This window comes from Nycticebus coucang, chromosome 1, assembly GCF_027406575.1.
Source record: "Nycticebus coucang isolate mNycCou1 chromosome 1, mNycCou1.pri, whole genome shotgun sequence".
NCBI classification, from domain to species: Eukaryota; Metazoa; Chordata; class Mammalia; order Primates; family Lorisidae; genus Nycticebus; species Nycticebus coucang.
In genome coordinates, this window is record NC_069780.1 from 136,805,195 (window position 1) to 136,831,991 (window position 26,797).

Below are 26,797 nucleotides of genomic sequence, written 5' to 3' on the forward strand. Positions count from 1 at the left end.
ATGACATTATTTTATTCGTTTTATGTCTGAGTAGTATTCCATGGTATATACAGAGTGTATACACATTTTAAGAAAGGAAAAAACTGAAAAACTTCTAAAACAGTAATACGCAAGTCACATTATGCCATTACAAGAGATACAATATACACGATAACAAATGTTATCTGTACATATTATTACAATTTTAATACAGTTTTTTTCTTCCCTAAAATGTGTATATGTTTTTTTGGGGGGGCACCTTTTATATACCTAAGTCAAATTTGGAGATAGAAATGTAATAAAGCAAATTTGAATTGTGGGTTTAGTTAAGCCCTGTGCAGTTTTGCCCCATGCTATTTCAGCTTGTGTGGATTTGTTTTGCATATTTGATTATGATAAATGGATATATTTTCCATTGTCTCTAAATCCTAATGCCTTGGAACTCCCGATTCAGAGATTTCAGTGGCAGGCTTGGGTCAGTGTGCAGCAACAACAGAGTGAGGTGCTTATGAGCAGGCAGATGGCAGAGGCCACAGACCTCCCAGTGGGTGCCAGCAGGACCTACTCACTAAGGGGTGTCCAATCAGCAACCAGCAGGCCACATGGGGCCCAGGATGGCTGTAAATGTGGCCCAACACAAAATCAACTTACTTAAAACACAATGAGTTTTTTTGGTGGAACTTGATTGTGCAGTTCTCCAGCGTGAACTTTGTAGAGGACAATGTCAAGTTGCAGCGTCATATAAAGTAAACATATGCATGGTCTTGCTATTTGTACACATGCAAGGCTTCAGTTTTGTGGCTGTCTCATCTTCCAAGTGCAGTTGAACTGACACCATCAGACATTACATGTGTTCTTGGTGACTTGGTGAGGCAGCAATTATCCATAATATTTCAATCTACCATTGCAATGTTTAATGTTATTTAGAAGTCAAGTGAGGATTCTTATTTGATCGTTAAGGGCACTTCCATACCATGGCAGTGCCTGCATGCTTTACAATCGGCGCCCCCTTGCCCTGCATTGGCAACCAAGATATCAAAGGGCCCAAACCTCGCTTTCTATGTTTCTGATTAATATTTTAAATATTATTAAATATTTATTTTAAATTAATATTTTTAATATTTTCTATTATTTTCATAATAAAAATAGTTTCTTATCTATTATTTTTTTAATCCCAGCTTTCTGTTCAATTTGATACAAGAATTTGAAAGCATATATCAAGATTTCTAGGAAAATCATCATTATTTTGGTGTACTTGTGACTCCATTTTCAGTTGACATAAATGTTAACTTGCCAATTTTCACAAGATTTCTCTTAAATCTACTTTTCTTAAAGTGCATTGCCCAAACTAGCAATAATATCATCTGAGATTTCACTAGGAATGCAAAGTCTTGGGCCCTACCTCAGATGTATGGACTCAGAAACTCTGGGACGGGACGCAGCAGCCTGTATTGGTTCTACAATGTCTCAAAAGAAAACAGAACCCCCCAAAAGAAAAACTGTAGGTAAAGGAAGATTGTTCAATGAAAAGTGGACACATGATTACTTCTTTGTTGAGGCAAATAGTAAAGCACTTTGCTTAAAGTGTAGGGAATTTGTGCACATTTTCAAAGACTTATTTAAAAGACAATATATACAAAAACGTTCTATCAAATTCAATGTATATGAAGGATTGTATCCTAAGGGGAAAATTGTGGAACTAAAAATAGTCTGTCTTCTCAACAAAAAAATTTTTTTAAAGTTACGACACAGACAGACTCCATTGTACAAGCTAGTTATGTGTAGCAAAAAAAAAAAAAAAAAATCAAAACCATTTACTGACGGTGATTTGATTAAGCAGTATCTGGAAGGCATGGCAGATATAATTTGCCCTGAAAAAAAGGGATAGTTCTAAAATTGGTTTGTCTCACTGGAGTATAGCCAGCTGAATGGAAGAAATTGGAAAATCTATCAAAAGAAGTTTGGAGAGTAAAGCTGCTAATTAAAAATTTTATGCTTTGGCGATAGATGACAGTATGGTGCTACAAATATGGCTCAACTTGACATTTTTATTAGAGGTACTGATGATGAATGTAATGTCACTGAAGAAATGGCTTCTTTAGTGCTATTAAAAACACAGCTAAATCAAGAGATTTATGTGAAGCAGTAAAAAATGTTAAAGTGATTTTCTTTGTCCATTGTCAACATATCTGGTATAGTTACTCTTGGTGCCCTGGCGATGGTAGATAAAAGAGAGGGACTTGTAAAAATTTTTTTTAATTTTTTTTTTTGCAGTTTTTGGCCGGGGCTGGGTTTGAACCCGCCACCTCTGGCATATGGGGCTGGCGCCCTACCCCTTTGAGCCACAGGCGCCACCCGGGACTTGTAAAATTAATAGAAGACAATGCAATTGCCACCCAAAACTCATGTTTGATTTAGTGTCATTGCATAGTACAATAAGAAAATGTATGTGTAAAAGTTTAAAAAATGGTTAATGTCACGCAAATCATTATCAAGACTGTGAGTTTCATAAGGGTCAAGTGATTAAATCATCACCAATTCCAGGAATGTCTTAAAAGTATTCATGTTGACTATGGCAACATCATTTACTTTTTAGAAGTAAGATGGCTAAGTTGAGGCCAAATATTGAAAAGAGTTTCTGATTTGCAATAAGCTACTAAGTCATTTAAGTTATCAAAAACCAAATTTGTGCCAGAACTTGACAATGAAAACCAACTTACAGATTTAGCATTTTTAGTGGATTTAACAGCTCATTTATTGAGTTAAAAATGTGTCTTCAAGGTGAAAACCAACTTACCAATATAATGTTTCAAACTAGAACAGCATTCTAAATGACACTGAAATTATGGCAAACTCAAATTGAGGCAAACAATCCTATGCATTTTGACACATTGGCTAAATACAGTCCTATGAACAGCAAAAAATATCCAGCCTTGCTGTTCAATTTGAAAACAGATTTCAAGATTTCCAGGAAAATCATCAATATTTTGGTGCACTTGTGACTCCATTTTCAGTTGACATAAATGTTAACTTGCCAATTTTCACAAGATTTCTCTTAAATCTACTTTTCTTAAAGTTCATTGCCCAAACTAGCAATAATATCATCTGAGATTTCACGAGGAATGCAAAGTCTTGGGCCCTACCTCAGATGTATGGACTCAGAAACCTGGGATGGGCCTCAGAAGCCTGTATTTTTAATAATTTCTCCAGGTGATTCTGATGCATGGTAATGTTGGAGAGCCACATCCTTACATGTAGCCATCATCTTGGCTAGAAAGAGGGATCAGAGGAAGATACACAGAAAGATCAAACATTCATGTCAAAAAAGTTGAAGACTAAAATGTCCTTTAAGAAAGATCAGGTCTCCCATGATCCCAGCTCTCAGGTTCCCAGTTTGATCTGAGTTCATAAGAAGTTTTATTTTATTGCAAAGAAAATAGAGAAATCTACAACCTTGCCTACACCTAAGTTAGGTGTAGCAGGTAAAACCTTACCTCCCCATTATAATATCCAAATAACATTCATTATGATTGGTTAAAAGTTTGTATTTCTTGGGTCATCCTCAACAAAGCTACCAACAAAAATTGCCCAGGACTGGTCTATTTCACGACCAAGTCTATCCTTCAGAGGATTTTGACCACTCTGCAGTGAGTACCCTCTGCAGAAGTGAGCAAATGACTCCTTGGGGCCCACGTGGTGGGCTAAAAATGTTTCAGGAAAGCAATCTTGTCCGACTACTCCCTGTGGCATCCTAAGAGCTGTACACAGTGCCTTGTCCATTACAGACACTCAGCGCAAGTTTGGTAAATGTATGGAGAATCCAACAGCTTGAGAATACCTCATGGAAAAGATGACATGAGTTAGACTTTGAAAAGTGGGCAGAACAGAATGATGAAAGGGGGCATTTTAGGTGGGAGGGGAAAAGGACACATAATAGGCTGAGCAAAACTTGGGGTCAGGTCTAAATATGGAAGGTTTGGGGCTGAGTCCCTTCAGGCTGCTATAACAAAATCCTAAGAACTGGGTGGCTTATAAATAATAGAAATTGGGCCGCACCTGTGGTTCAAGGAGTAGGGCGCCGGCCCCATACACGGGAGGTGGCAGGTTCAAAACAAGCCCTGGCCAAAAAACCCCCCCCAAAAACAAAAAAACCCAAAACCAAAAAATGCAACAATAGTAGAAATTTATTTCTCATAGTTCATAGTTCTGAAGGCTGGAAAATCCAAGAACAAGGCAGCCACTTTGGTGTCTGGTGAGCACCCACTTTCAGGTTTGTAGACGGTGCCTTCCCACCATGTCCTCACTTGGTGAAAGGGTAACCAAGTTCCCTTGGGCCTCTTTATAGTGCAAATCCCACTGAGGAGGGCTCCACCCTCATGACCTAATATCCTCTCAAAGGCAAATGGCAAGGAAAGAAGTTCAAAAGTCTGGATGAACAAAAACTACATTTGACAGTTTAAAACATGTCCATAAATTCTGACATTCCTGCCGCTGAAGGGTGGGATGTATGTTCCCATCCCTTGAGGATGGGTGAGCTTGTGACTTTAGTGGAATACCAGGGGGCTTTGGAGACTAGGTCATAAAAGGTGACAACAGCTTTTGCCTGCTCCTGGTAGGATACTCACTCCTAGTCTCTAGCCACCATTCCGTTAGGAAGCTCTGTGTAGATGCTCTGGCCCCAGCCTTAGCTGAGGTTCTAGCACCAGTTGTGGTAAATATTAAGTGAGGAAGCCTTTAAGATGACTCTAGTCCCAGCCAGAATCAAATAATGACTATAACTGCATGAGACCCTGAATAAGAACTGCCTGGCTAAGCCTCGCCAAATCCTAGGATAACGAGAAATAATAATAAAACGATTGTTGTTGTTTAAATCCACTATGTGTTAGAGTATTTTTGACATTGCCATAGATAACCAGAACACTATCCCTGACATCACCCGATTAAGAAATTATCTTTTTGTTTCCTTCTGTGCTGAATTCACCATCCTGAGTTTTGGATTTTGGAGCAGTGACACCTACAGTTAAGTAACAACAATCTATAAAAGCACACAGCAGAGTTGAGGGAAATGATGTACCTAATCAAATAGTCTTTTTAATAGAATAAGTAGATGCTTTAGGCAAATTTCTAATTACAAAGAAACACAATTTCCCCCCAAAGGAATTACTAAATTTTAAAGAACGAAATGCCCACTGTAACCTATATGTAACACTTTTTCTTTGAATTTTTGAGAGTTCATAAATGTCTGTTGTTTGGGGGTGAACATTATGTACATTTGTTACCTCTGTACTAAGGCTTCTGAAAGGTGGAATTGTCTTTCTTGTAAACAGCCAAGCCCCAGTGCCTGACACTCAGCAGGGATTGGGAAGGTTGTTGCTATTTATTGCTCACAACATTGGTTCTTTTTAATTTTGCAAAGGAGTGGTTGTTGACTGACAACCAGAACCACATTCATCCAGTGCATTGCAACCATTTCAGTTAAGTCAATAGAGGGACAGGCAGTGTGCCTTATTGTTCCCTAAGACTGAAGATAGAAAAACCCAAACACCTCTTCCCTGTAGTGTGTTCAAAACATCAGGCACATCCAGAAGCAATTAAGGTTTTATGAAAGTGCAGAAGAAATCTGTTTCTTTAGAATAGGGCTGTTTCACAGAGCACAAGCAGGAGAAATTCTTTCCACATTCTTGAGCAGGACTATGAAGTCCCTTGTTCACGTAATTCCTGTTACAACTAGATGCAAACACCCAGCACTGTCTGCTTGCTTCACACTCACCATCTCATCTCATCCTCACATCAAGCCTGTGAGGTGGGTACTGTTATCCTTATTTACCAAATGAGGATACTGAGGCGAGTCCCTGGCCACACAGTAAGTCATGGGAGCCCTTAGTATTCTATCTTAAAAGATTTCCCTTTTTCTTCTCTGAAGAGACATATGGTGGTATAGTGGGAAGGATATTAGACTAGAAATCTGGATTTTAACCTTAGTTTCAGTACAAATTAGGCGTATTGGAACAAGTCAGTCATTTCTTCAACCTGACAGATGAGGGAGTTAATTAGAAGACTCAGGAAGACTCCTCCCAGTCTAAAATTTCTGATTCTATGAACAATCCCCACCTCAGAATAACAAAATGAACAGTCTTAGTTTGGGAAACAGGACCGGAGTGTGTGGCAGTCTTGACAGACAGCTGAGATCCGAACATTCCTCGGGCTCTCCAGAAACAACAGGCACAACTGAGGTGGGGTAGCTGTATCCAGTGGTGATCAGATATGATAAAATTCACCAGATGCTGTATTTCAAACCGGAAGTATGAAGAAGCTTTTGCCTGCTCTCATAACATTTATTTTTACCCCCCCCCAAAAAAAAGACATCCAAAAGAAAACAAAGATCATTAACAGACAACATAAATTGTAGAACCAAATATTTATGATCCATGTAGAATACTAAGTATTACGTAGTTTTTATTGGCACTTGTTTTGAAAAGTACAAGTTTTGCTCATGACCAAAGTAGTAATCATTTACATTTGGCTTACAATCAACTCTGAAAGCTAAATTCTGATTTTGTTTGTGCTGCTGAGAAAACAGCACAATCCCAAGAAGTTTGCTCTGGAACCTTTTTTCTCCTGTTATTTTTGAGAAAATTTGACCCTATTCAACTGGATGTTGAAATTTCAAATCTATATGCAAATATACATAGGCACTATATTTTACAGATGGAGAAAAAGTGCTCAACTATCTTGTCTTGGATGTCTGAACTATATCTGGCCAAATATATGGTAGGCTGGGAGTTGTGGCTCATTCCTATAATCCCAGCCCTTTGGGAGGCCAGGGTAGAAGGATCCCTAAGGCCAGGAGTTAGAGACCAGCCTGGACAACATAGCAAGACCCCCATCTCTACAAAATATAAAAAAAAAATTAGCCAGATGTGATGGCATGTTTATGGTCCCAGCTACTTGGGAGGCTAGGGTGAGAAGACTGTTTGAGCCTACAAGTTTGAGGTTGTAGGGAGGTATGCTGATGCCACTGTACTCTAGCCTAGGTGACACAGTGAGACTCTGTTTAAAAAGAAAAAAAGAAAAGAAAAAAGAAGAGAGAAGAGAAAAATTTGATGGCAGAGCAGTGAGAAAATCCTGGGTTACTTTGTAATGTGGTAGAATACACTGTCAAACCTCCTGGATTCAGTTAAGGGTATAACTTGTAAGTCACTACTCCCTTGAAAATCAGAGCTGACCATATATATATATAGGGAAATGCATTCCTGATGGTGCTTCAGGTTCCACTCTGGTACCAGAAGCTGGACTGAAGACGGTGACCATGTCCCTTGAAGGGTCCTCAGCAGTGTACACAGAAGAATCTTCTTTTCTCAAAGAGCTAAGGTTTCTGTGCTTGTACAGATCTTCACAGTGGCACAACATAATAACTTCTCAAATCAGCATCCTGCCACTCAGTGAACTTGGAAATTTAGGGAGGAGACCAAGTGTCCACTGAAATATGACAGCCAGTTTCTTAGGAAGTTACTTACTGGAAGTGGGCCCCTCACATACACAGGTGGATTACAATCAGGGTTACTCAGCCAACAGGGACTTGCTGAGTGGCTGGAGGGTTCTCCGGCTAACTGTCCTTTTGTTCAGTGACAACACTGGGGATTTCTTGTCTTTGGGGATGTGGCAGAGCAGGTCATCTAAAGTCTGAGTGGTGACGTGGCCAGTGATGTGCAGTTTCCCATAGATCTCATCAAATCTGGCCAAAAGGGCAGGCACATCCTTCACTTTTTCCCTCACTTTGGCCAGCTGAAAAAAAGTAAAAGCCAATCAGTACGTCTCCGCAAGATTTATTCTTTGTTCTGTCCACACTTTATATAAGATAGACATGAGTAAAAATGTGTAGTATATACCTCAAATGGTCAGAATCAGGGTACTGGGGTACACAGAGGCATTACTGTCATAAGAAATCCCACAAGCTACACAAACTCACAATTATCACTTGAAAATCATACCTTATATTTTGGGTGGCGCCTGTGGCTCAGTGGGTAGGGCACTGGCCCCATATACCGAGGGTGGCAGATTCAAACCTGGCCCTGGCCAGCTAAAACAGCAGTGGCAACTGCAACAAAAAGTAGCTGGGCGTTATGGCAGGCACCTGTGGTCTCAGCTTCTCGGGAGGCTGAGGCAAGAGAATCGCTTAAGCCCAAGAGTTGGAGGTTGCTGTGAGCTGTGACGCCACAGCACTCTACCAAGGGTGACAAAATGAGACAGAAAAAAAAAAAAAAAAGGCAGCGCCTATGGCTCAAAGGAGTAGGGTGCCGGCCCCATATGCCGGAGGTGGCAGGTTCAAACCCAGCCCCAGTCAAAAACTGCCAAAAAGAAAGAAAATCATACCTCGTATTTTATAAAAAAGGGGCTCAAATGACACATAACATGGAAACTAGATCAAATACCAACAGAATCAACTTCGTTCAAAGTCATGATTACAGCTGGAGCAGGTAGGGCCAAATTATATAGAGGTCTGTATGCAGCCCATGGTGAAGTTTTTAAAAATTTACTCTAAAAAAGGTGTCAGAGGGTCAAGTGGAACACAATCTGATTTAGGTTTAAAAGTTGTTTAGGAAATAAATTGGAGGGTACAGAAATGTGGAGACTACTCTGAAGGCTTCTACTGTAGCCCCGATGACAAAGAACAATGGTTTATAGGGAAGCGTACAGAATGGACAGAGAAGCAGATGTATGTGAGGTGTATTTGGTTAAACTAAAAGGATTTATTGTTCAAAGGGTGTAGGAAAGGGAGGAGTTAAAGTTATCTTATCCATTAGGGCTTTAGTAACTGGACGATGGGTGGTGTCATTTACTGACATGGGGGAAGCAGAGAGAATAAGACTTAGTGGGGAAAATCGAGAGATCTGTTTTGAACTTGACTGAGAGGGCTGTGAACACGTAACCAGTGAAGTCGAGAGGGCCACTGAATATACAAGTCTGGTGCATGGAGGAGAGGTGTAGACCAGGTGTACACATTAGTAGAGTCACATTATCCGAATGGTATTTAATTCTACAAAACTGGATGAGCTTGAAATTAGGATGTGAAGTTACTTTCTGAACAAAATCAACATTTTACTTCGTTCAATACTTACTAAGGATACAACTTAATGACACTTCTTAATTGCGATCAAGCTTCCTAACAAATCCTTCGGTTATCTTCTACATCTATAACACTATTTGATACTTGCACATCTTCCTTTGGAACAAGGGCTCCCAACCAAACCTTCAGAAAAGCAGCTTAAGCATTTTTTAATGTTCTTAAAAAAGAATTGCCTGTTAAATTCTCAAGTTCAAGGTGCAATGATTTAATGTGCAGCATATGGCTTCCAAAAGAAGTAAAGCAAGCAAGCGAGCTGGCAGTGAGTCTGGTCTAAAAACTGTATCAGTTCTCTTAGATAACTACAGAAATATTAAATAGCCTCATTAGAACCATTCCACAATTTAGGCCAAAAAAGGACTGCACCATATTTGTTGTTAATTCGGTTTAAAAAGAGAAATCAATGAAGAAACAGCTGACTTGTGCAGTTTCAGTAACAGTCTTGCAATTCTTGTCAATAGTCCCCTGGGGGTACAGTAGCACCCATGGCAGTTTATAGTCTCATCTCCACACATAAAGCATTTCTTTAATAAGTGTTGGTATAAACACTAAATATAACACTGTAAAACGCAGACTTTTACAACAAAAATCACCACATGCAATCTCACAGACACATTATTTACCACTAGCTCAAAAGCTACTAGAATTATAGGAATCAATCCCTTTCTCGTCAAGCAGTTCCCTGAGTGGTCTCACAGTAACTTGTGAGAATACACTGAACTAGAGGATTAGTTTTCTAAGCAAAGGAATCATATGTCAGTATTTTTTAATATGGGCTTTGTTTAGACATTTTAAGCCATATAAATGGGTGGCAAGATATTGATCAGGTCTAAGGAAAGATTAACATCAATGCTGCTGAGAAAATTAAAGTTGTTATCAGTTTTCCATAGGTGTATGCACACGCGCGTGCGCGCACACACACACCTGTGCCCTTTATAATCTGTTCATACTTCTAGTTCTCCTACTTTTGTAAACTTATTCCAAAAGAGTTTAGTGGGTCATAAGCTACATAGACCTCAAATAGAAATAAGCTTTTAATCAATTAGACCCAGTTAGTCAATTTCCTGACAAGCTCCCTTTTATCAGCAGGAAGAAGCCTTTGGGTGGAAATGAGGAAACGGGACAGGCTAGGAAGGTGACAGTGTAGCAGAGGGAAGCAGCCTCTGCCCTCTGCCAATCTTGCCATCTCAGTCATCATCCTGGACCAAATTATTACATTAGAAGAGGAGGAAGGTGGAAAAAACAAGGGAAGAAGGGAGGACGGACCAAAAGGCCACCTGGTTAGTCAAATGACTACACCAGTATTAACAATATGATCACTGATCACTGTCAATCATTTCTTTATAGCTCTTTTTTTCACATTAAGTAACACGCTACTAGAGATGTACAAATTACTATATTTCAAGTGAACTGCAATAATTCCTCTTTGTATACTTATGCCATCAATGTGATACATGGGTTCATTTATTTCATTTTGCTTTCAATGTTTTTCTCTTCATTTTTAAGTAATTTTGTTTTATAATTTTGCAAAGCATTTACATGGTTCATAAGTCAAATATACAAACAGCCTCTGGGAGGCTGAGATGGGTGGATTGTTTGAACTCAGGAGTTTGAGACCAGACTGAGCAAGAGTGAGACCCCTGTCTCTTTTAAAAAGAAAAAACTAGCTGGGCCTTGTGGTGGGTGCCTATAGTCCCAGCTACTTGAGGGGCTGAGGCAGGAGGATAGCCTGAGCCCAAGAGTTTAAGGTTGCTTCAAGATACGATGAATCCGCAGCATTCAACCCCAGGTTGACAGAGTGAGACTGTCTTGAAAAAAAAAAATTACTTTAACTGAGAAATAGTAATGTGTGTATTTATGGAGTTCGATGAAATATTTTACGTACATGATGTATAAAGATTTGATCCAGCTAATTAACATATCCATCTCCTATCAACTTATCATTTATTTAGGGTGAGACAATAAAAATCTATTTCTTTGGCATTTTTGAAATATACATTATTAAGTGTGGTCCCTAAAGACTCCACCAAAAAACATTAAAACTGTTTAGAAATTAGACAGTTAGACATTAGAAATTCAGTAAAGCTGCAAGATAGAAAATGAACATACAAAATAAGTAGCTTTCTATCCACTGACAACAAACTATCTGAAAAAGAAAGCAACATAACTGTTTTGATTAAGTTTTGGGTTTTCCATGTGTGCTTCTTAAAGCATGACACCCTGATTTGCACCTTGCTTTTTTCACTTACGAACACATTTAATGATCCATAGTACACAGTGGTCCACAGCAGTGAACGGTGCCGCCACCCCCCATTTCTGCGGAGACGCACAGCAGTCCTTTGTTTGCACGTGCTCTAATTTGTTCTAGTCTTCTCTTGATGGAAATTCGTTTTTTTCCCCAGTCTTTTGCTATATCACATTTGGCCTGCAACAAACAGCTTTATACATACAACTGTTTTATTTTTGCCAGTGTATCTCTGGACTATATTCCAAGAAGTGGGAAGAATCATTCATTTGTAATTTTGCTGATAGCACCAAAGGCCTCTTCACAGGGCTGTAGCAACTGAAGATGATAGTACCCTTTTCCTCAGGGCCTCACCAACTGAGTACGGCATCAAACTCAAATTTCTACTAATTTGAGAGATGAGAAATATTATAGGATAGTTTTATTGTACATTTCTCTTTTTTAAAAAATTTCAGATGACTATGAGGGTACAAATAATTAGTACACTGTTTCCATTTGTTAGGTGAAGTCCAAGTTGTAGTTGATCCCTCCACCCAGGAGATGTGCCGTGTATCCCTCCATGGTGCCCATTAGGTGAGAGCTTACCAACCTCCCTCTTCCCTGTACATTTCTCTTAATATGAGCAAATGTTCAAACGTGATTCACATTTTGTCTTTACTGAACTCTGTCCATATCTCTTACCCATTTTCTTTGGGGTTGTTTGCTCTCTTCTCACAATTTTCAAAAAGAGCTCTTTAAATATTAGGGCTTAGCTTTTTTTTGTCTATAAGATTAAAAAGCGTTTTCTTCCAATTTATTACTTACCTTTCAAATTTGTTATGGTGTTTTTGCCATACTCCACCCTCCCAAAAAAATGCTTTGAAATTTTCTATGTAGTCAACTTTATAAATCTTTTCATTTACTGATTTGGATTTTGATTGAGAGATAAGTTTGTTCACTCCTATGATATAAGAGAATTCAATAGGCCAGGCACAGGGGCTCATACCTGTAATCCTAGCACTCTGGGAAGCTGAGGTGAATGGATTGTCTGAGCTCACAGGTTTGAGACCAGTCTGAGCTAGAGTGAGAGTTCGTCTCTAAAAATAGCTGGGTGTTACGGCGGGCACCTGCAGTCCCAGCTACTAGGGAGATTGAGGCAACAGGATCTCTTGAGCCCAAGAATTTAACGTTGCTGTGAGCTATGACACCACAGCACTCTACTGAGGGTGACAAAGTGAGACTCTGTCTCAAATAAATAAAAATAAAAGAATTCAATAATGTTCATATCTACCATTTATGTCATTTAAACCTTTTTTTTTTTTTGAGACAGAGTCTCACCATGTCACCCTTGGTAGAGTGCGATGGCATCACAGCTCACAGCAACCTCCAACTCTAGGGCTCAAGCGATTCTCTTGGCTCAGCCTTCCGAGTAGTTGGGACTACAGACGCCCGCCACAGTGCCAGCATTTTTTTGTTGTCGTTATTGCAGTTGTCAGTGTTGTTTAGCAGGCCCAGGCTGGGCTCAAACCTGCCAGCCCTGGTGTATGTGGCTGATGCCATAACCACTGAGCTACAGGCGCCAAGCCCATTTAAACTTTTTTCAATTTACGTATCTCATGCATTTGGAATTTATCCTGGTTTGCAGTATAAGAAATTATAAAATATTATCTTTTTCCACTGGCTATCTACTTATCCTAGCACCACTGCAACTGATCTGAGGTACTTGCCTATATGTTATATGAAACTAGCACATGCAATCAGGTAGAGACCTGGACCTTTGATTCTGTCCCATTAGCTACCCTATTCATTCACCAAGCTACTCTGAATTACACTAAGAGAAGCTTTAGCATGCTCTACTATCTGCTAGGCCTAGTACCTCTTATTGTTGTTCTTTCACAGGGTTTTCCTGGGTATTATTACTTGTTGTTCTTTCAACTAACCTTTAACTACGGAAAAAACTAAGTGATATTTTTATTTGGATCATATTACATTACCACGTTAACTTAGGAAGAACTGATTTTTTATGAAGTGGAGTCTTCCTATCTAAATCGTGGTATGTCTTTTTATTTGTAGGGGAGTATTTTTTTTTTTAAGATGAGATATAGGGTACACTATTGTTTGCTGATAAGAATGATCCACAGGGAAGGGGATATTGATGATGCTCAAAGAGTGAAACAACTTCTGGACTAACGCCCTGGAGTGGGTCAGAGGGGACGGACCTCGTGTAGGCCTAGAGAGAAGACCTTCTCTTCTGATTAATTCTATCTTCTCCATGAAAGAAGAACCAACGCCATCAAGTGAGAGTGAGAAGTAGGGAAAAGGCATTGGAGGCTTAAGGGAAAAAGGAAAAAGTGTAAAATTGACATCCAGAAGAAAAACAGAGCCAGGGTTTCTAAATATAGTGTGGAGAAAAGAAATAACGTAGAAGGAAAAGATTTCCTATCATTTCAGAGGATATATTCTGTTGGAAGAAAAAAAAAATTTTTTTTTTTTTGTGGTTTTTGGCCGGGCCTGGATTTGAACCCGCCACCCCTGGCATATGGGACCAGCACCCTACTTCTTTGAGCCACAGGCACTGGCCAAAAATAAATCTTAGTACTCATCCATGAAGTATTAAAACAGGAATAACAGGGAAGTTGCATATTTGACAATCTCTTTAGCAGGTAAACTAGGGAATCTGGAAATTACGTGGACATTTTAAGTATTGTCCTTTCATTTTTAAGTGATTTCTGCAGTACCTGTATACTCACCACTTCCTCTGAGAACACATGTCTTTTCACAAATCTTGATACATTTCCTTCTGCAGCATCTGCTAGTATCTTTATGGGGGTTTCCAACCTATTTGACTGGATATTGATTATAATCTGAATATTAAAAAAGAAACAAGCAAAAGTAAGACTGAGTCAGTACCTCAATGATGAGAGAGGTACCTGGTTAGATAAATCTGCATTTATAGGCACTTACCCTGCTTTGATATTATTTCCTAATTTGTTTGTACAAGTTGAAAAAAGTGCTTTGAATGTATACTCACTAACCAAAACTTGCTTTCCAATAGTCAGTCAAAATACCACAACTTCAAACCTTGCTGAAGGGTAACACTGGGGAGAGAATGGATTTTGGTGTTTGGATTCTTGGGCTGAAATCCAGATGCTGGTTAAGTATCAGCTATGCGACTCTGGGCCAGGTACCTAATTGGACTTTCAATGCTCCCATTTGTAAAATGGGGAAAATACATTCAGATCTCCTATTTTGGGTTACTGTGAACATTAAATGAGACAGGAGCATATAAGAGGTACTCAATAAACAAAAATATTAGGTTCCCCCTTCTCATATCCTCTAGATTCAGAAGATTCTGATAATCCAACAGTCTGGTAAGACTGGGTAGGAGCAAACAGGCTGTTGTTAGAAAATTGGAGGTACAAAGATTACGGCAGGCATAGAGTAGAAGCTGGCTGAAGTCTTAATGAGATAGCCCTATTTACACTGTTAAGAAATTTCCAAAACCTGGTACTGTACTGTGCTTTCAAAATGACACTACCACCTACCTTCCACCAGGCAGGTACGATTAATGCAAGGAAAAAAAGTAACAATTTTGTTTCCCCTAATTACCAATTCATAGACAATTTGAAAAACAGAAAAAAGGTTTAAAGAACATGAAAATAACTATGAAAATGAGGTTAACTGAGAATTCACCAACCAATGTTAACCACTATTTGTAATTTGATGATTACCTTTCAAATATATTAATATATGTAGAACATTATAACCAACAGACACAGTATCCCATCCTGAGCAAAGGGCAGACATGCTCACTGCCCTTTATAAGAGATTTGGGTTCCTTAAGCTCAGAGTTCCTCTCTTAAAATGCATCCTTCTGTGTGTGCAAGAGGTCTATCGAGCTCTTCACAGGGAACTGGGGCTCAAGAAACTGAGGCAAAGACGCTGGCTATTGCTCCGCTAAACCGTCCTTCATTTCTCAGTGTCTTTTGTGCTTACTAGCATCCATGAAACCAGGCCAGGCTAATTTATCAGCTTGTAAATGGGGTAAAAAATCTCCAAGCCTTCACAATTTTTTAAACCCTTGTTTATAAAAACCAACCACAATTTGGTTGGCAGTGGTCTGATTTCTCAAGGGTAAAGACACGTATACCTTGTTGAATGTCACATCTCCACTGCTGGGCACCCAGTCAACCTTCAATAATGAACAAGGGTCTCCTAGCAATTTACAAAGATAAACCACCTCGAGCCCTATGGTAGAAATGACGTGCTTCTGGAAGATTTCAACATTTCTTCACAAGTTTTCCCAACTTCCCTTCCTGCCTCCAGCAACTATCTCTGACTTAACAGGGATTTCAAGAATAAGGTCCACTATCTTAAAATACATGATGAAGGGCAGTTATTGATGAAAGGCAAAGAGAAAGTATAGCTAGAGGCTTGTCTCAGGGCCCAGTTAAAGAAAACTAAAGCAAGGTATAGCACATTGCTTTAATCTCACAGATTTTAAACAAAAGATTAGGGAAACTGAATTAGCAAGGAGCACTGAAGTATTTTGGTAAGAAAAACTATTTAAAGAACACATACTTCCTGCTCCTCTGATTTTCTGAGGCCTCAGGAAATGATAACAAGTTACTGGATACCTTTGACCAAAAAAGAAACAGAAACCCTGAGCAGAAAGAAATTCCCATTTCTTGCTTCTTACTTTCAAGTTAGCTATATTTGAAGTAGAATATCATAAGGTGATAGAGGCTGCAATATCCATTGTTACCTTTTGTTTTGATAATAGAACTCCCTAACTTTAATTAATGCCATCATATATGAACCTCAAAGACTGTATTTTTCAGAATTCTTCGCAACTAGGGTAGTCATGGGATTAAATTCTGGCCAATAACACATAAAGTATGTCTCTGGATGAGACATTTGGGAAAGTATCTTTAAAAGGTGCCAACTTTATTTGTCCTCTCATTTTTGCTGCTTCTTGCTGGAAGTCAGACGCTGAGCAGAGTAGAGATACAGACAGAGGTCAGGTGCCTGATGACATCAGGGAATGCCCCGTAGACCTGAACTGACCACGCCTGATCTCTTCACAAGGAAGAAAAAAGAAAGCCTTCAATTTGTAGAGGGTCTTTTGTTTTCTTGGAGTCTCTGTTACTCCCAAATCAAATACAATTCTTGATTTACCCGTATGGGTAAATGCTGCCACAAAGATATTTATAAGAAGTAAGCACCATCTCCCTTCCTACCTGTGCAGCCTAAGAGACTTTCCAGCATGTAAGAACTTTAGAGTAACCTTAGTAGGGAGGAGAATGGAGTATTAAAACATTCACCTGTGTTAACAAATAAACAATAAAAGTAGCAAAACCACCTATCAATTCCCTTGAAAGGTAAATTCAATTTGAAAATGGGAATCTATTTGTAGACTTTCCGATTTCTAGAGTAATGATTATAATTCAAACAGAACCTGTGGAAAGTTACCTGCTTTGGTCTCTGCTACTTTCAGACATATTTGGAATGGAGATGAATCCTTTGAGGTTGAGCAGCACTGCTAAAGAGGGCCTAAGGGTCCTTTGAGATTGAGGGTTTTAAATTAAGACTGAAAGGGCAGAGTCAACATACCTGTATTTTGATGAGCTCTGCTAAATTGATATAGTATGTATTAAGTATTAACTGGGAAAATAGGAAACAATGTCCTATGGGTCATAATGGCAGCAGGAGCAACTTATATTTTAAAAAAAGGAAAAAAAAAACTAAGTGAGAAAATTAGGTAAGTTCAATTTCAACTGGCAGCTGAAAAAGATTATAGTATAAGGCATTCATTTTTAAAGCAATCAGAAAAAAACTTTATTTATTTTTGCTAATACTGACTGAACAGTCTCTATATTCAGCCTACTTGTCAGGTTTCCATTTCTTAATAATTAAAAAATTGCCTTTAAGGATCCCAAGTAGATCCTTGGAGAAGGCATGGTCCAGTAAGTCATTTTTTTTTTTTTTTTTTTTTTTGGTTTTTGGCCAGGGCTGGGTTTGAACCCGCTACCTCTGGCATATGGGACCGGCGCCCTACTCCTTGAGCCACAGGCGCTGCCTCAGTAAGTCATATTTTAAAAGTGTGCTCTTATATGACAGCTGAACTTGAGAAAGGCACCACCTCTTTTTCATCATCCCTGAAGAAGATGAGATAGGCTTATATTATCAGACAACATGGGAAATTTATTAAACATTTAGAAAACTTTCTAGAGAATTTTCAAATAATAAAACAGTCTTTAAGTTTCCTGACAGTGGATAATTCTGTGACATAGTTCATGAGAGGATGATGCACAGTCAAGATCAATTCAGGTCCCTCCCACAGCCCTGGTGCCCCCAGGTCTATGGGCCACTTTCCCTTCCAGCTCTCAGAGGAGACCAGCGGCTCCTACTGCCTGGCACGGGACGCTGCGCTCTTCCCATCATGCTCTGCCTTCCCCCATCTCCTGGGAACGGACAGCTTCACGCTCAGCACTTTTTCATTTGAAAAAAAAAAAATCACTACTAGATTCTTGTAACAAGATAGACCAAGATTGAAAGAGATGAGAAATCTAAATCCTTTAAATACCTGGAGGTATATTACATGCGCTAGTGGCTGTCAGTTTTGGACTTCCAGTTCTGTGTTCTTTTCATTATTCAGGAGGAGCCCCTAAGAGAGGCAAACTCTTCTCATCTCTCTTGGTTTGGAGTGGTGGGGAAACTCTCTCAGACAGAATTGTTGGTGTTGAAACCCTGACTCTGCTGTTCAATTAACTGAGAGAACTTTAGTAATTTACTTAGCCTTGAATCTTCATCTATAATATGGAGAAATACTGTTTTGACAGGGTTCTATAAAATGAACTGATGAAGTATCTAGTGTGGTCTTCAGCTAAATTAAATTAAAGCCCTCCCTATCTCACGCTCTTTAATGCCTTACCACCAATCCTTATTGATTCCTCCAATCTCAAGTCAACTCTTGGAAGAGCTACCAATAACCCACATAAAATACCTCTCCCTATGATCTCCTGTTTTTCCTACCCGATGCTATGAACCTCCTGGGTAGTTTTAGCTTTAGTGGAAGAGTCTCTTGCTAATCCCAGCAGTTCTATCCTGTCCCATCACAAAATCAGTGCCATCTGCAGGCCATTCCCTCTCAGAAACAATATGCACTCTACCAGAGCTGTCTATACTCAGCAAGAAGCAGAAATCAAAGATAATCTGGTACCTGCTGGAAGACCGAGCTTCCCAGTCTGTTTGGCTTGCTGGTATCACTGGCTCAAACGACCTGAACTTTTGGACTCTGGATCTTTGCCAGCCTCACCCTTTCAAACCTGCTTTAACCTGTGAGCTTTTTGTGCAATGGACCCCACTCCTAGCCCCCCTTGGACCTGCAGTTTCTGCTTTGGCCCTCGGCCTAAATGGGAGCCATCTGCAGTGGGCTATAAAGGGTGGGGCTCTTAGCCATCTTGTATGGCTGGACAGGTGCTAGTTCTTTCTTTTTCTTTTTTGAGACAGAGTCTCACTTATGTCACCCTCAGTAGAGTGCTATGGCATCACAGCTCACAGCAACCTCAAACTCTTGGGTTTAAGCGATTCTCTTGCCTTAGCCTCCCAAGTAGCTGGGACTACAGGCACCCGCCACAATGCCTGGCTATTTTTTTACTGTGGTTCTCATAGCTGTTTAGCTGGCCCTGGCTGGGTTTGAACCCACCATCCTTGGTGTATATGGCTGGTGCTGTAACCACTGTGCTACGGGCACCGAGCCAGGTGCTATTTCTTGGCTATCTTTTTTGATGCTTTCTCTGCCTTTACCATTCATACCTTATAACTCATTTCTGAGTCCTTTGACTCTCCTTTCTTATGGCATTTATCAGCTCTTATCAGCTCCACTTCGGGTGTATACAAATGAGTTCTGAACTCACAGCTTTGACACTCCTTCCCCTTTAGGCTCATACCCTTTGCAAACCGAAAAGTGTCTTGGTGGGTATCTTTCTAGTATTTAATCTCTTTCCTTCCAAACTCATCACTTTTTTTTAGGTTCTCTGTTATTAGTCTCCACATTTCTGGTTCCTTGGGCTCATCCTTCCCTTACTTGAAAGCATTTTGAAAGTAAATGTGAGGTCCAATAGAAGGGTTCTTGCCTGACCTTGTTCTCCAAAGGTCACCATGAAGACTTATCTAGTACTGCTCTGAAAAGTCATCTAGGAACTGGTATGGGGGTGATAGCTGAAGATAACCATAGTTGAAAGTCATCATCACCTTTAAGTGTTACTACTCCTTTTCAGAAATTTGGAGTTATGCTTAATTCCTATTCATTGGGTTCTAGGATTTGCTACAAATGAATATTCCTTTTTATTTAACTCATTTCAAACAAATACTATTTGTATTAGCAAACATTCAAAGATCATTAACTACATACCAGTCACTGTACTAACTATGAATACATGCATTATTTCTTTCAATATGCACAAAAAAGGAAGCTACCATTACTGTTCAAGATCAAAGGATATTGGGGTTTTCTGAGATGAACTACCTACTAAGAATTCAGAGCTCATCAGAAGTGGTTATAGTTAACAGTTCATATTCTTTTAAACAAAACCAACCAAGAATGCCCTTCTTCTCCCGCCCTCCAACCCTAGAGCCTTGCTCGACAGTCACCTCTTTTCCAGGGTCTCCTCAGAGAGCTCTGGCTGCTCTTCCCTCAGCAGCCAGAACACTCTGTCTCTCCTGCTGCTCCCTCATCTTGGAATATTCCATTGCTATGATCTGTTATCTTTGTTATCCTAATTCTTGTCATACTAGAGTTTGCATATTTCCATTTCCTATTTGTAAATTCCTATTTGAAACATTTTCCTTATCTCAACCCTTTTGACTATTTCGGGAGACTATAGGCTCTTAGAAGTTGGAAGCTTTTGTCTTGCAACTCCCCCCACACAGACAGACTCAGCACACAAGCAAGGGCTCAACAGGAGTTGCTGTGTGGGAACTCCAGTGTCTTAATGACAAGATACTGGTCTTTTTAAAAAATTTGTCCCAGAAGATTTAGGTGACTAATTGCTCAAACACTGGGAATGGTAGCAGAATATACTTTGAACTTTATTACTGGAGTGAACCTTGTGAGTCGGTTATAAATTTGTTTTTTCTTTGTTTTTAGTTTTAGGGATAAAGGTTTTTTGTACATCTGGTGGTATCTGTGTAGCCCCTTGATAACACAAACAAGACCCCAAGTAATGGGTTGATGGGCCATCATGGACCAGCAACATAAAGAGAATGAAAATAACTAGCATTTATTGAATGCTTACTACATGTCAGGCACTATTTTTTGTACCATAAGTGTACTTGAATTGATACATTGATCACAATGATGCCATCAGTTAGGTACCAGTAAAGAGACCGGAGATTCTGTCTTCATTCTTTCCTTGCCTCCACATCTGTACCCTTCTTAGCCAAGTCTCACATTTCAGCATTTACCCATGTCTTCTATCTGAGCACATCTGCCTTTCCCACCTGTTTATAAACTCCTAGAAGCAATGGCTGTGTTAACTGCTTTCTCACAGGAGTGACACTGTAATTTTCACGGAGAGGAGCTCCAGAACTGCCTGCTAATTTTAATTTAACGAAGACCCTGGCAATCAAGTCATTGTACACAGTCCAAAGGCTTACATTAAACCATAAAGAGGTCACTTACATTTAAATTAGCGCAGGCTATGCTTTCTGGATTCATGATTTGAGAATAAAAGGACATGGCTTTTTCCACCTGGTTCTAGAAGAAAGAAAAACAAGTCATACCCCAAATCATAAGAACACTACTCGCTATCACAGAGATCATTTACGGAAGGCAGCATATTCCTATTCACGGGGCCCTAGAATTTTGACATCAACAAAGACAGTTTTTTTTTAATCACCAATATATTCCATAAAATGTTTCATCTAGTGATGTATTATTGACTGTTTCATTGTAACAACCTGCCTGAGTCCAGTTTTTAACGTAGAAGCATAAAGTCTCCCACTGGAATCAGCTTTAAAAACTTAGGAATGAGTAGAAAGGTGCAAACCCCATCTCTGAGATATGAGATTAGAACACAGAAACCTCAGACCACCGCAGAGGTGAAGCACTGCCAGAAACGCAGGAGATGGAGCTGGGGTGGGCTCAGAAGAAAGCAGTCGGAGGAAGACATGTCTGTGTATCTCAGAAAGAGCCCAGAGAAGCAACATTTCTTTTTTTTTTTAAGAGACAGAGTCTTACTTTGTCGCCCTTGTGAGTATCGCGGCATCACAGCTCACACCAACCTCTAGCTCTTGGGCTTAGCCGATTTTCTTGCCTCAGCCTCCCAAGTAGCTGGGACTACAGCCACCCACTACAACGCCCAGCTATTTTTTTTGTTGTTGCAGTATGGCCGGGGCCGGGTTCAAACCCGCCACCCTCGGTATATGGGGCCAGCGCCCTACTCACTGAGCCACAGACACCACCCCAGAAGCACACTTCTTAGGGCTGGGGACACAACCTGAAGGACAAAGCTTAAATTCCTATTTACAACAAGGGGACTAGCATGTAGGACCTAGTAAGGAGAACCTCCCTAGATCCCGTGGTGGCAGAAGTGAGGCTAACCAAGGATTTCTAAAGATAAGCCATATTCACAGGAAGTGATGGCAGCAGCAGAGAAAAGAATGTTCACTGAACACTACTTCAGTGCCTATTCCCATCAACTAGGAAGAAATAAAGCCTGTGCAGACTCACAGACAACACTCGGGGGTACACAGAGGGAAATCCTGTTAGTCTACAACAGGTCTGTGGTGTCTGCAAATGGCTGGTCTAAAAGAAACTTATGTCTTTCAACTGTCAGTAATCAAAAAAGAACCTGCATAAAGATAATATTTTGAAAAAGAAAGAAAAAAGTAAAGTAAAATGAAAAAAGAAAATAACTGGCAGACAAAGAAACCCCATATTAGAAAATTGTTTCCATGGGCATGGAGGACAGAAATGAGAAAAATGAACAAGGTCACATCACTAAGAAGTGGGAAAAAATCTGGCAGGCCCCAGACTTCCCCACAGAAACATTCCATACACTTTACAAAGAGGTGGCCAACATGCAGAGAATATTTCATAAAGTTTTGTAATGAATATTTGGCAAATAAAGGTACATTTAGCTACAATTTCCCATTTCCCCTATGTATGGTGACTTACAATTTCCCATTTCCCCTATGTATGGTGACTTTAGGGGCAACTTTTGGGACACAGCTTAGAAAATACTTTAATTCATCTCACTCAGCTCATGACAGATTAAGTAGACAAAGCAATTTCCCTGGACAAAGAGGGAAGCTTAGAAAGTTGAAGAAATGGTGATGGCCCAGTGGAAGCCTGGTGAGGGGGTATCCTCTTAAGTCTTCATTCCTCGGAGACTTCCCAGCAGTATATGGAAGTGGATCACCCTCATATTTTGATTTCTAATTAATGATAAACAAGAGCCACCTATACACATATATTTACCAACTGGTAAATAACCTGGCTTGGTTACTATTTTTCTGTAATAAAATTGCCTTTAATACATAGTAAGTGTAAAGTACTTCATATTTTTTAGGCCTTGGAATAGGACATCTCAGAAGAAGAGGGGGGTCTCTGATGAAAGAAGGAGTGCTAAAAAAAAAAAAAAAAAAAAAGAAGGAGTGCTAAGGCTTCACTGAGGTGTGACCTCAAGGAGGTCCCCTCTTCTCTCTGGGTCTCAGCTGCCTCTATCTGTGCAGTGAGGGGAGCAGCTCCGTGATCACTAAAGCCTCATCCAAGTAATAGTAGTTGGGTCTAACAATGAAATATATGATAAATCCCATGTCTGCAATGGGCTAACCCAGAAGCCCTCATTCATCTGAATGAGATGGATTCAGCTTTGGAAAGCATTAAATTAAACCGCTTTCTGAGAATGTTACAAAGTAAACGGATCATTGCAATTTTCAATTTAATTACTTGAGAAATTTCTCTCAGGGTATAGCTTTCTTCTCCGATTCTCCACACCATCTTGGCCAACACTATAAATGAAAACATTCTTTGCAGGCATAAGTATAGATGTAGGTTGCCATGGCAACAAAGGCATTGGTTTTGGGGGGGGGCACTTTTTTCAATATAGTCAGGAGGGGAAAAACTAAAGCAAGAGCAAATTAAAGTAGTGAAGTTCTGCCTACCCAGTTTACTCAGGTGCACCCCAAAGCCTTACCTGATTCAGAGCTAATGCCACAGCGAAACAGGATGCTCTCCTGGAGAGAACTTCTCCTTTGATCAGAGCTTCTTCTCTTAACATAGTACAGATTTTGAGAGATTCAGGGCTATTCTGTGAGGAAACAGGATTGCTCAATAAATGTCATGAATCTTTGCGCCTTGGGAAATTCTGAAATTCTACAGAATTTGTTTGTTGACCCCTGAAATATGAAGTAATAGAATGAATAACAGTGCTTAATATTTTAGATTTCCTTTTGTAAGAATTTCCCAGGGTGCATCTCAGACCTCTTAAAAAACTAAGCTCCACATACGGCAGGGTTATCCAACCTTTTTTTAAAATCATATTGGAAGAATAAGAATTGTCTTGGGTCACACACTAAATATACAAACACTAATGAAAGCTGATTAGCAAAAAAAAGGTCTGTGTCTACTTTTTGTAATATCTGACACCACAGATAAACAAAAAAGTCTTCACAAAATGAGCATGTCGCCTCCAGGCCACAGATTGGACACCCCGACATACAGACTATTTGCAATTAGACCAGGTTATTGATGTGTTAGTGGCTCAAATCTAAATTAACTTGATTTTTTAAGTTCCTTGTCAATTTTCTGACTTGGGGCAGTTCTCATCAGCAAACATACATGTCTCTTTGTATACGTACAGGCCCCATAACTAAAAGTACAGAGTCAGCTGTTACTATATTAAACAGCAGAGCAAGGTCTAACAACACTAGGAAACTTTCCAGAGGGCTTCCTAATCTGAAAATATCTACATAAGTTAAATATTTGAAAACACAAACACTGATTTGAACATAAATTATAAAAGAATCCCTTGAAAATAGAAACCTTAAAAAAAATCCAAGAATGCGAGTGATACAAAAACCAGCAAGACAGCAATGGTCTGTACACGTTGTAGGTGGAGAAGGTTGAAGACAGTGGCATCTGTGTACCTCTGCCATGACATGCGTCACAACTCAAATCCTCAAAATCAAGTCTGAATTTGAAGAGACACAACAGCTCCCAGAAGGGATGAGGAACTGGCACTGGGCTCAATTTTTCAACTCATCTTCATGGAGTGAAACAAGTTATGCTTAGACCCAACACTGGGGAGAAAAGTCCTCTGGCTCTTCCTAAGTTGTAGAATTAAATTCTGTCTACTTCAGTGTACACTCAGGGAGCCACCCTTAACGGTGACAAGAAAACAGGGAATCACAATGCTGAGTAACTGACGCGCTGGTGCTGCGTATTCTGCCGGCCTTGTTTTTCACAGAATCATAGAATGGTCTGAGGAAAGGATTATCCAATCCAGGGGTCAGCAAACTATGGTCCTAGGGCCATATCAAGCCTACAGCTAAGAAAGGTTTCTACATTTTTAAAGGCTTGTAAAAACAAAGAAGAGTATGTGTCAGAGACCATATGTGGGCCCCAAAGCCTCAAGTATTTACTATCTGGATTTTTATACTAACAGAAAAAGTACGCTGACACCTCAATTCAACTCTCTCATTTTACAAATGAGATAAGTGATTAGTTTAGAGCTATATAAGCTAGTTAATATTAAAGTTAAGATCATACTCCAAATTTCTCAATTCCTAGTTGGTTTTTTCTCTACTGCAACACAGCTGCCCCTCGTTTTGGAAAATTGGATTGCTACACTCTTTAGGGAAGTTTTTCATGGCCTATTTCTTACACCTTGCTTGGCGTTCCTTTGTTTTCTGTACAAAGGTTTCCAAAATCAGGTTACATTGAATCTTAGTCATTTCACTATTTCAGTTATCATTCATTCATTCAATAAGTACTGAAGAAAAAGTTTCTGTGTGCAAGAAACAATCCTGGTACAGTAATGATAAAAGGACTTATAAGTCAGGTCTCTGTCCTCAAGGAGTTTATTTTAAAGTCACATATATTTATTAAAGACCCAGGCGCTGCATTAGGTGCTGATATACAAAGAAGTCTCAAGGACCTCCCACTAAAGTGACGAGAATGGATCCTGCATCTACTAAGAACAAGATCAGGCCCTGTTACACTTACCAGGTAGGTAGCTGATATTGACAGAGCACAAGCCAGGGATATTTGGAGGAAATAAATGTCACTTCCAGCTTCGTTGATTACAAAACCTTTACAGATGAGGACAAGGTAGTCCTTGAGTTTATTTCTGAAGTATGGGAAGAATTTGGTAGGGTCCAGCATGCAAGATGACTCCAAAGCACAGCTTAAACCCTGAACACATTGCCTCTTATTCTCCTTATTTGCATGATGGCCAAGAAGGGTGAAAAATGATAAAATTGCTTTTCTCATGATAAAACTGTATGATGAGACTAACTTGAGCTTTCTAAAAATGAGTACATTTAAAATTAAAATATTTGCGCCAGATGGAAAACAGACTTCAGAGGAACTAAATTTTATTTGTGGAGAGAGAAAAAAAGAAATCCTCTCTCAAACAGTACTCACATGCTCTGAAAGTTAAGGGAAAATAGTCTTACCAGTTTGTAGAAAATTGCAAACGCAAGGACGTAGGTATCTTTGCTGAACTTCACATCTTGGTTTTTCATCTCTATCAATACTTCTGAAGCACCTGTCAAAAGTGAGGGGTGGATCAGCAATATTAAATGAATGTTAGCAAAGTCAGAGTTCCCCTACTGTTGGCTACTGCAGCTCTCATCTGTTCACTATCAACTGAAAAGTGTATTTCAGCACACTAAAAGCTACTTCTCAAAGTCAGTTAGCAATTAACTAAATGTTAAAATAAATTATCAGGTCATTCAGGAAAAACTAATATTTTGACATATGCTATAATTTTAGCATAAATAAAATCTAGAATCATTAGTTTAAGGCATGACGCTCAATGCAATGTTTTCAACTTCAAGAATGAGATCTCCATGATTCAGCCACTCATCAGAAATATAAGGTCATTTTTGCATCGTCCATTTCCCCCCCTAATTACTATACCAGCAAAGACAACAGAATTTTTCAGCAAACATAAACTGCAGTACTTACTTTCATATTTGCCCTTCATAAATAACATATCCATCAAAATATTGTATGATGTGCTGTCTGGGAAGAAACCTCGTAAACGCTGATAAAGAAAAATAACATAGATTGGTTAGAAGTTAAAACTATTTATACTGTTATCTTACCCATCCAGGTTTTCTTTTCCTACATACTTTATTCGTTTGGCCTTCTAAATTCTTTAACAAATTGATGTATCAAGGATTTATTTGGGAAAAAAGTTAAAATGCTGCCCCCCTCTCTGCTGAGAGAATGGGAA

At 39.4% G+C, this 26,797-nt stretch overlaps 1 protein-coding gene across 1 annotated transcript in view; it reads right to left on the reverse strand.

Annotated features, from left to right (window-relative positions):
• Window positions 1-6,410: 6,410 nt before the first annotated feature.
• Window positions 6,411-26,797, reverse strand: part of PTCD2 (pentatricopeptide repeat domain 2) — a 32,858-nt gene continuing 12,471 nt past the window's right edge. The window contains exons 5-10 of the mRNA XM_053589018.1: window positions 26,527-26,605; window positions 26,013-26,104; window positions 23,531-23,644; window positions 21,013-21,087; window positions 14,078-14,191; window positions 6,411-7,764 (exon numbers count right to left, since the gene is read on the reverse strand). Of these exons, the coding sequence (XP_053444993.1) occupies window positions 7,540-7,764; window positions 14,078-14,191; window positions 21,013-21,087; window positions 23,531-23,644; window positions 26,013-26,104; window positions 26,527-26,605 (699 nt within the window). The 3' untranslated portion in view covers window positions 6,411-7,539. The remainder of the gene's footprint in view (window positions 7,765-14,077; window positions 14,192-21,012; window positions 21,088-23,530; window positions 23,645-26,012; window positions 26,105-26,526; window positions 26,606-26,797) is intronic.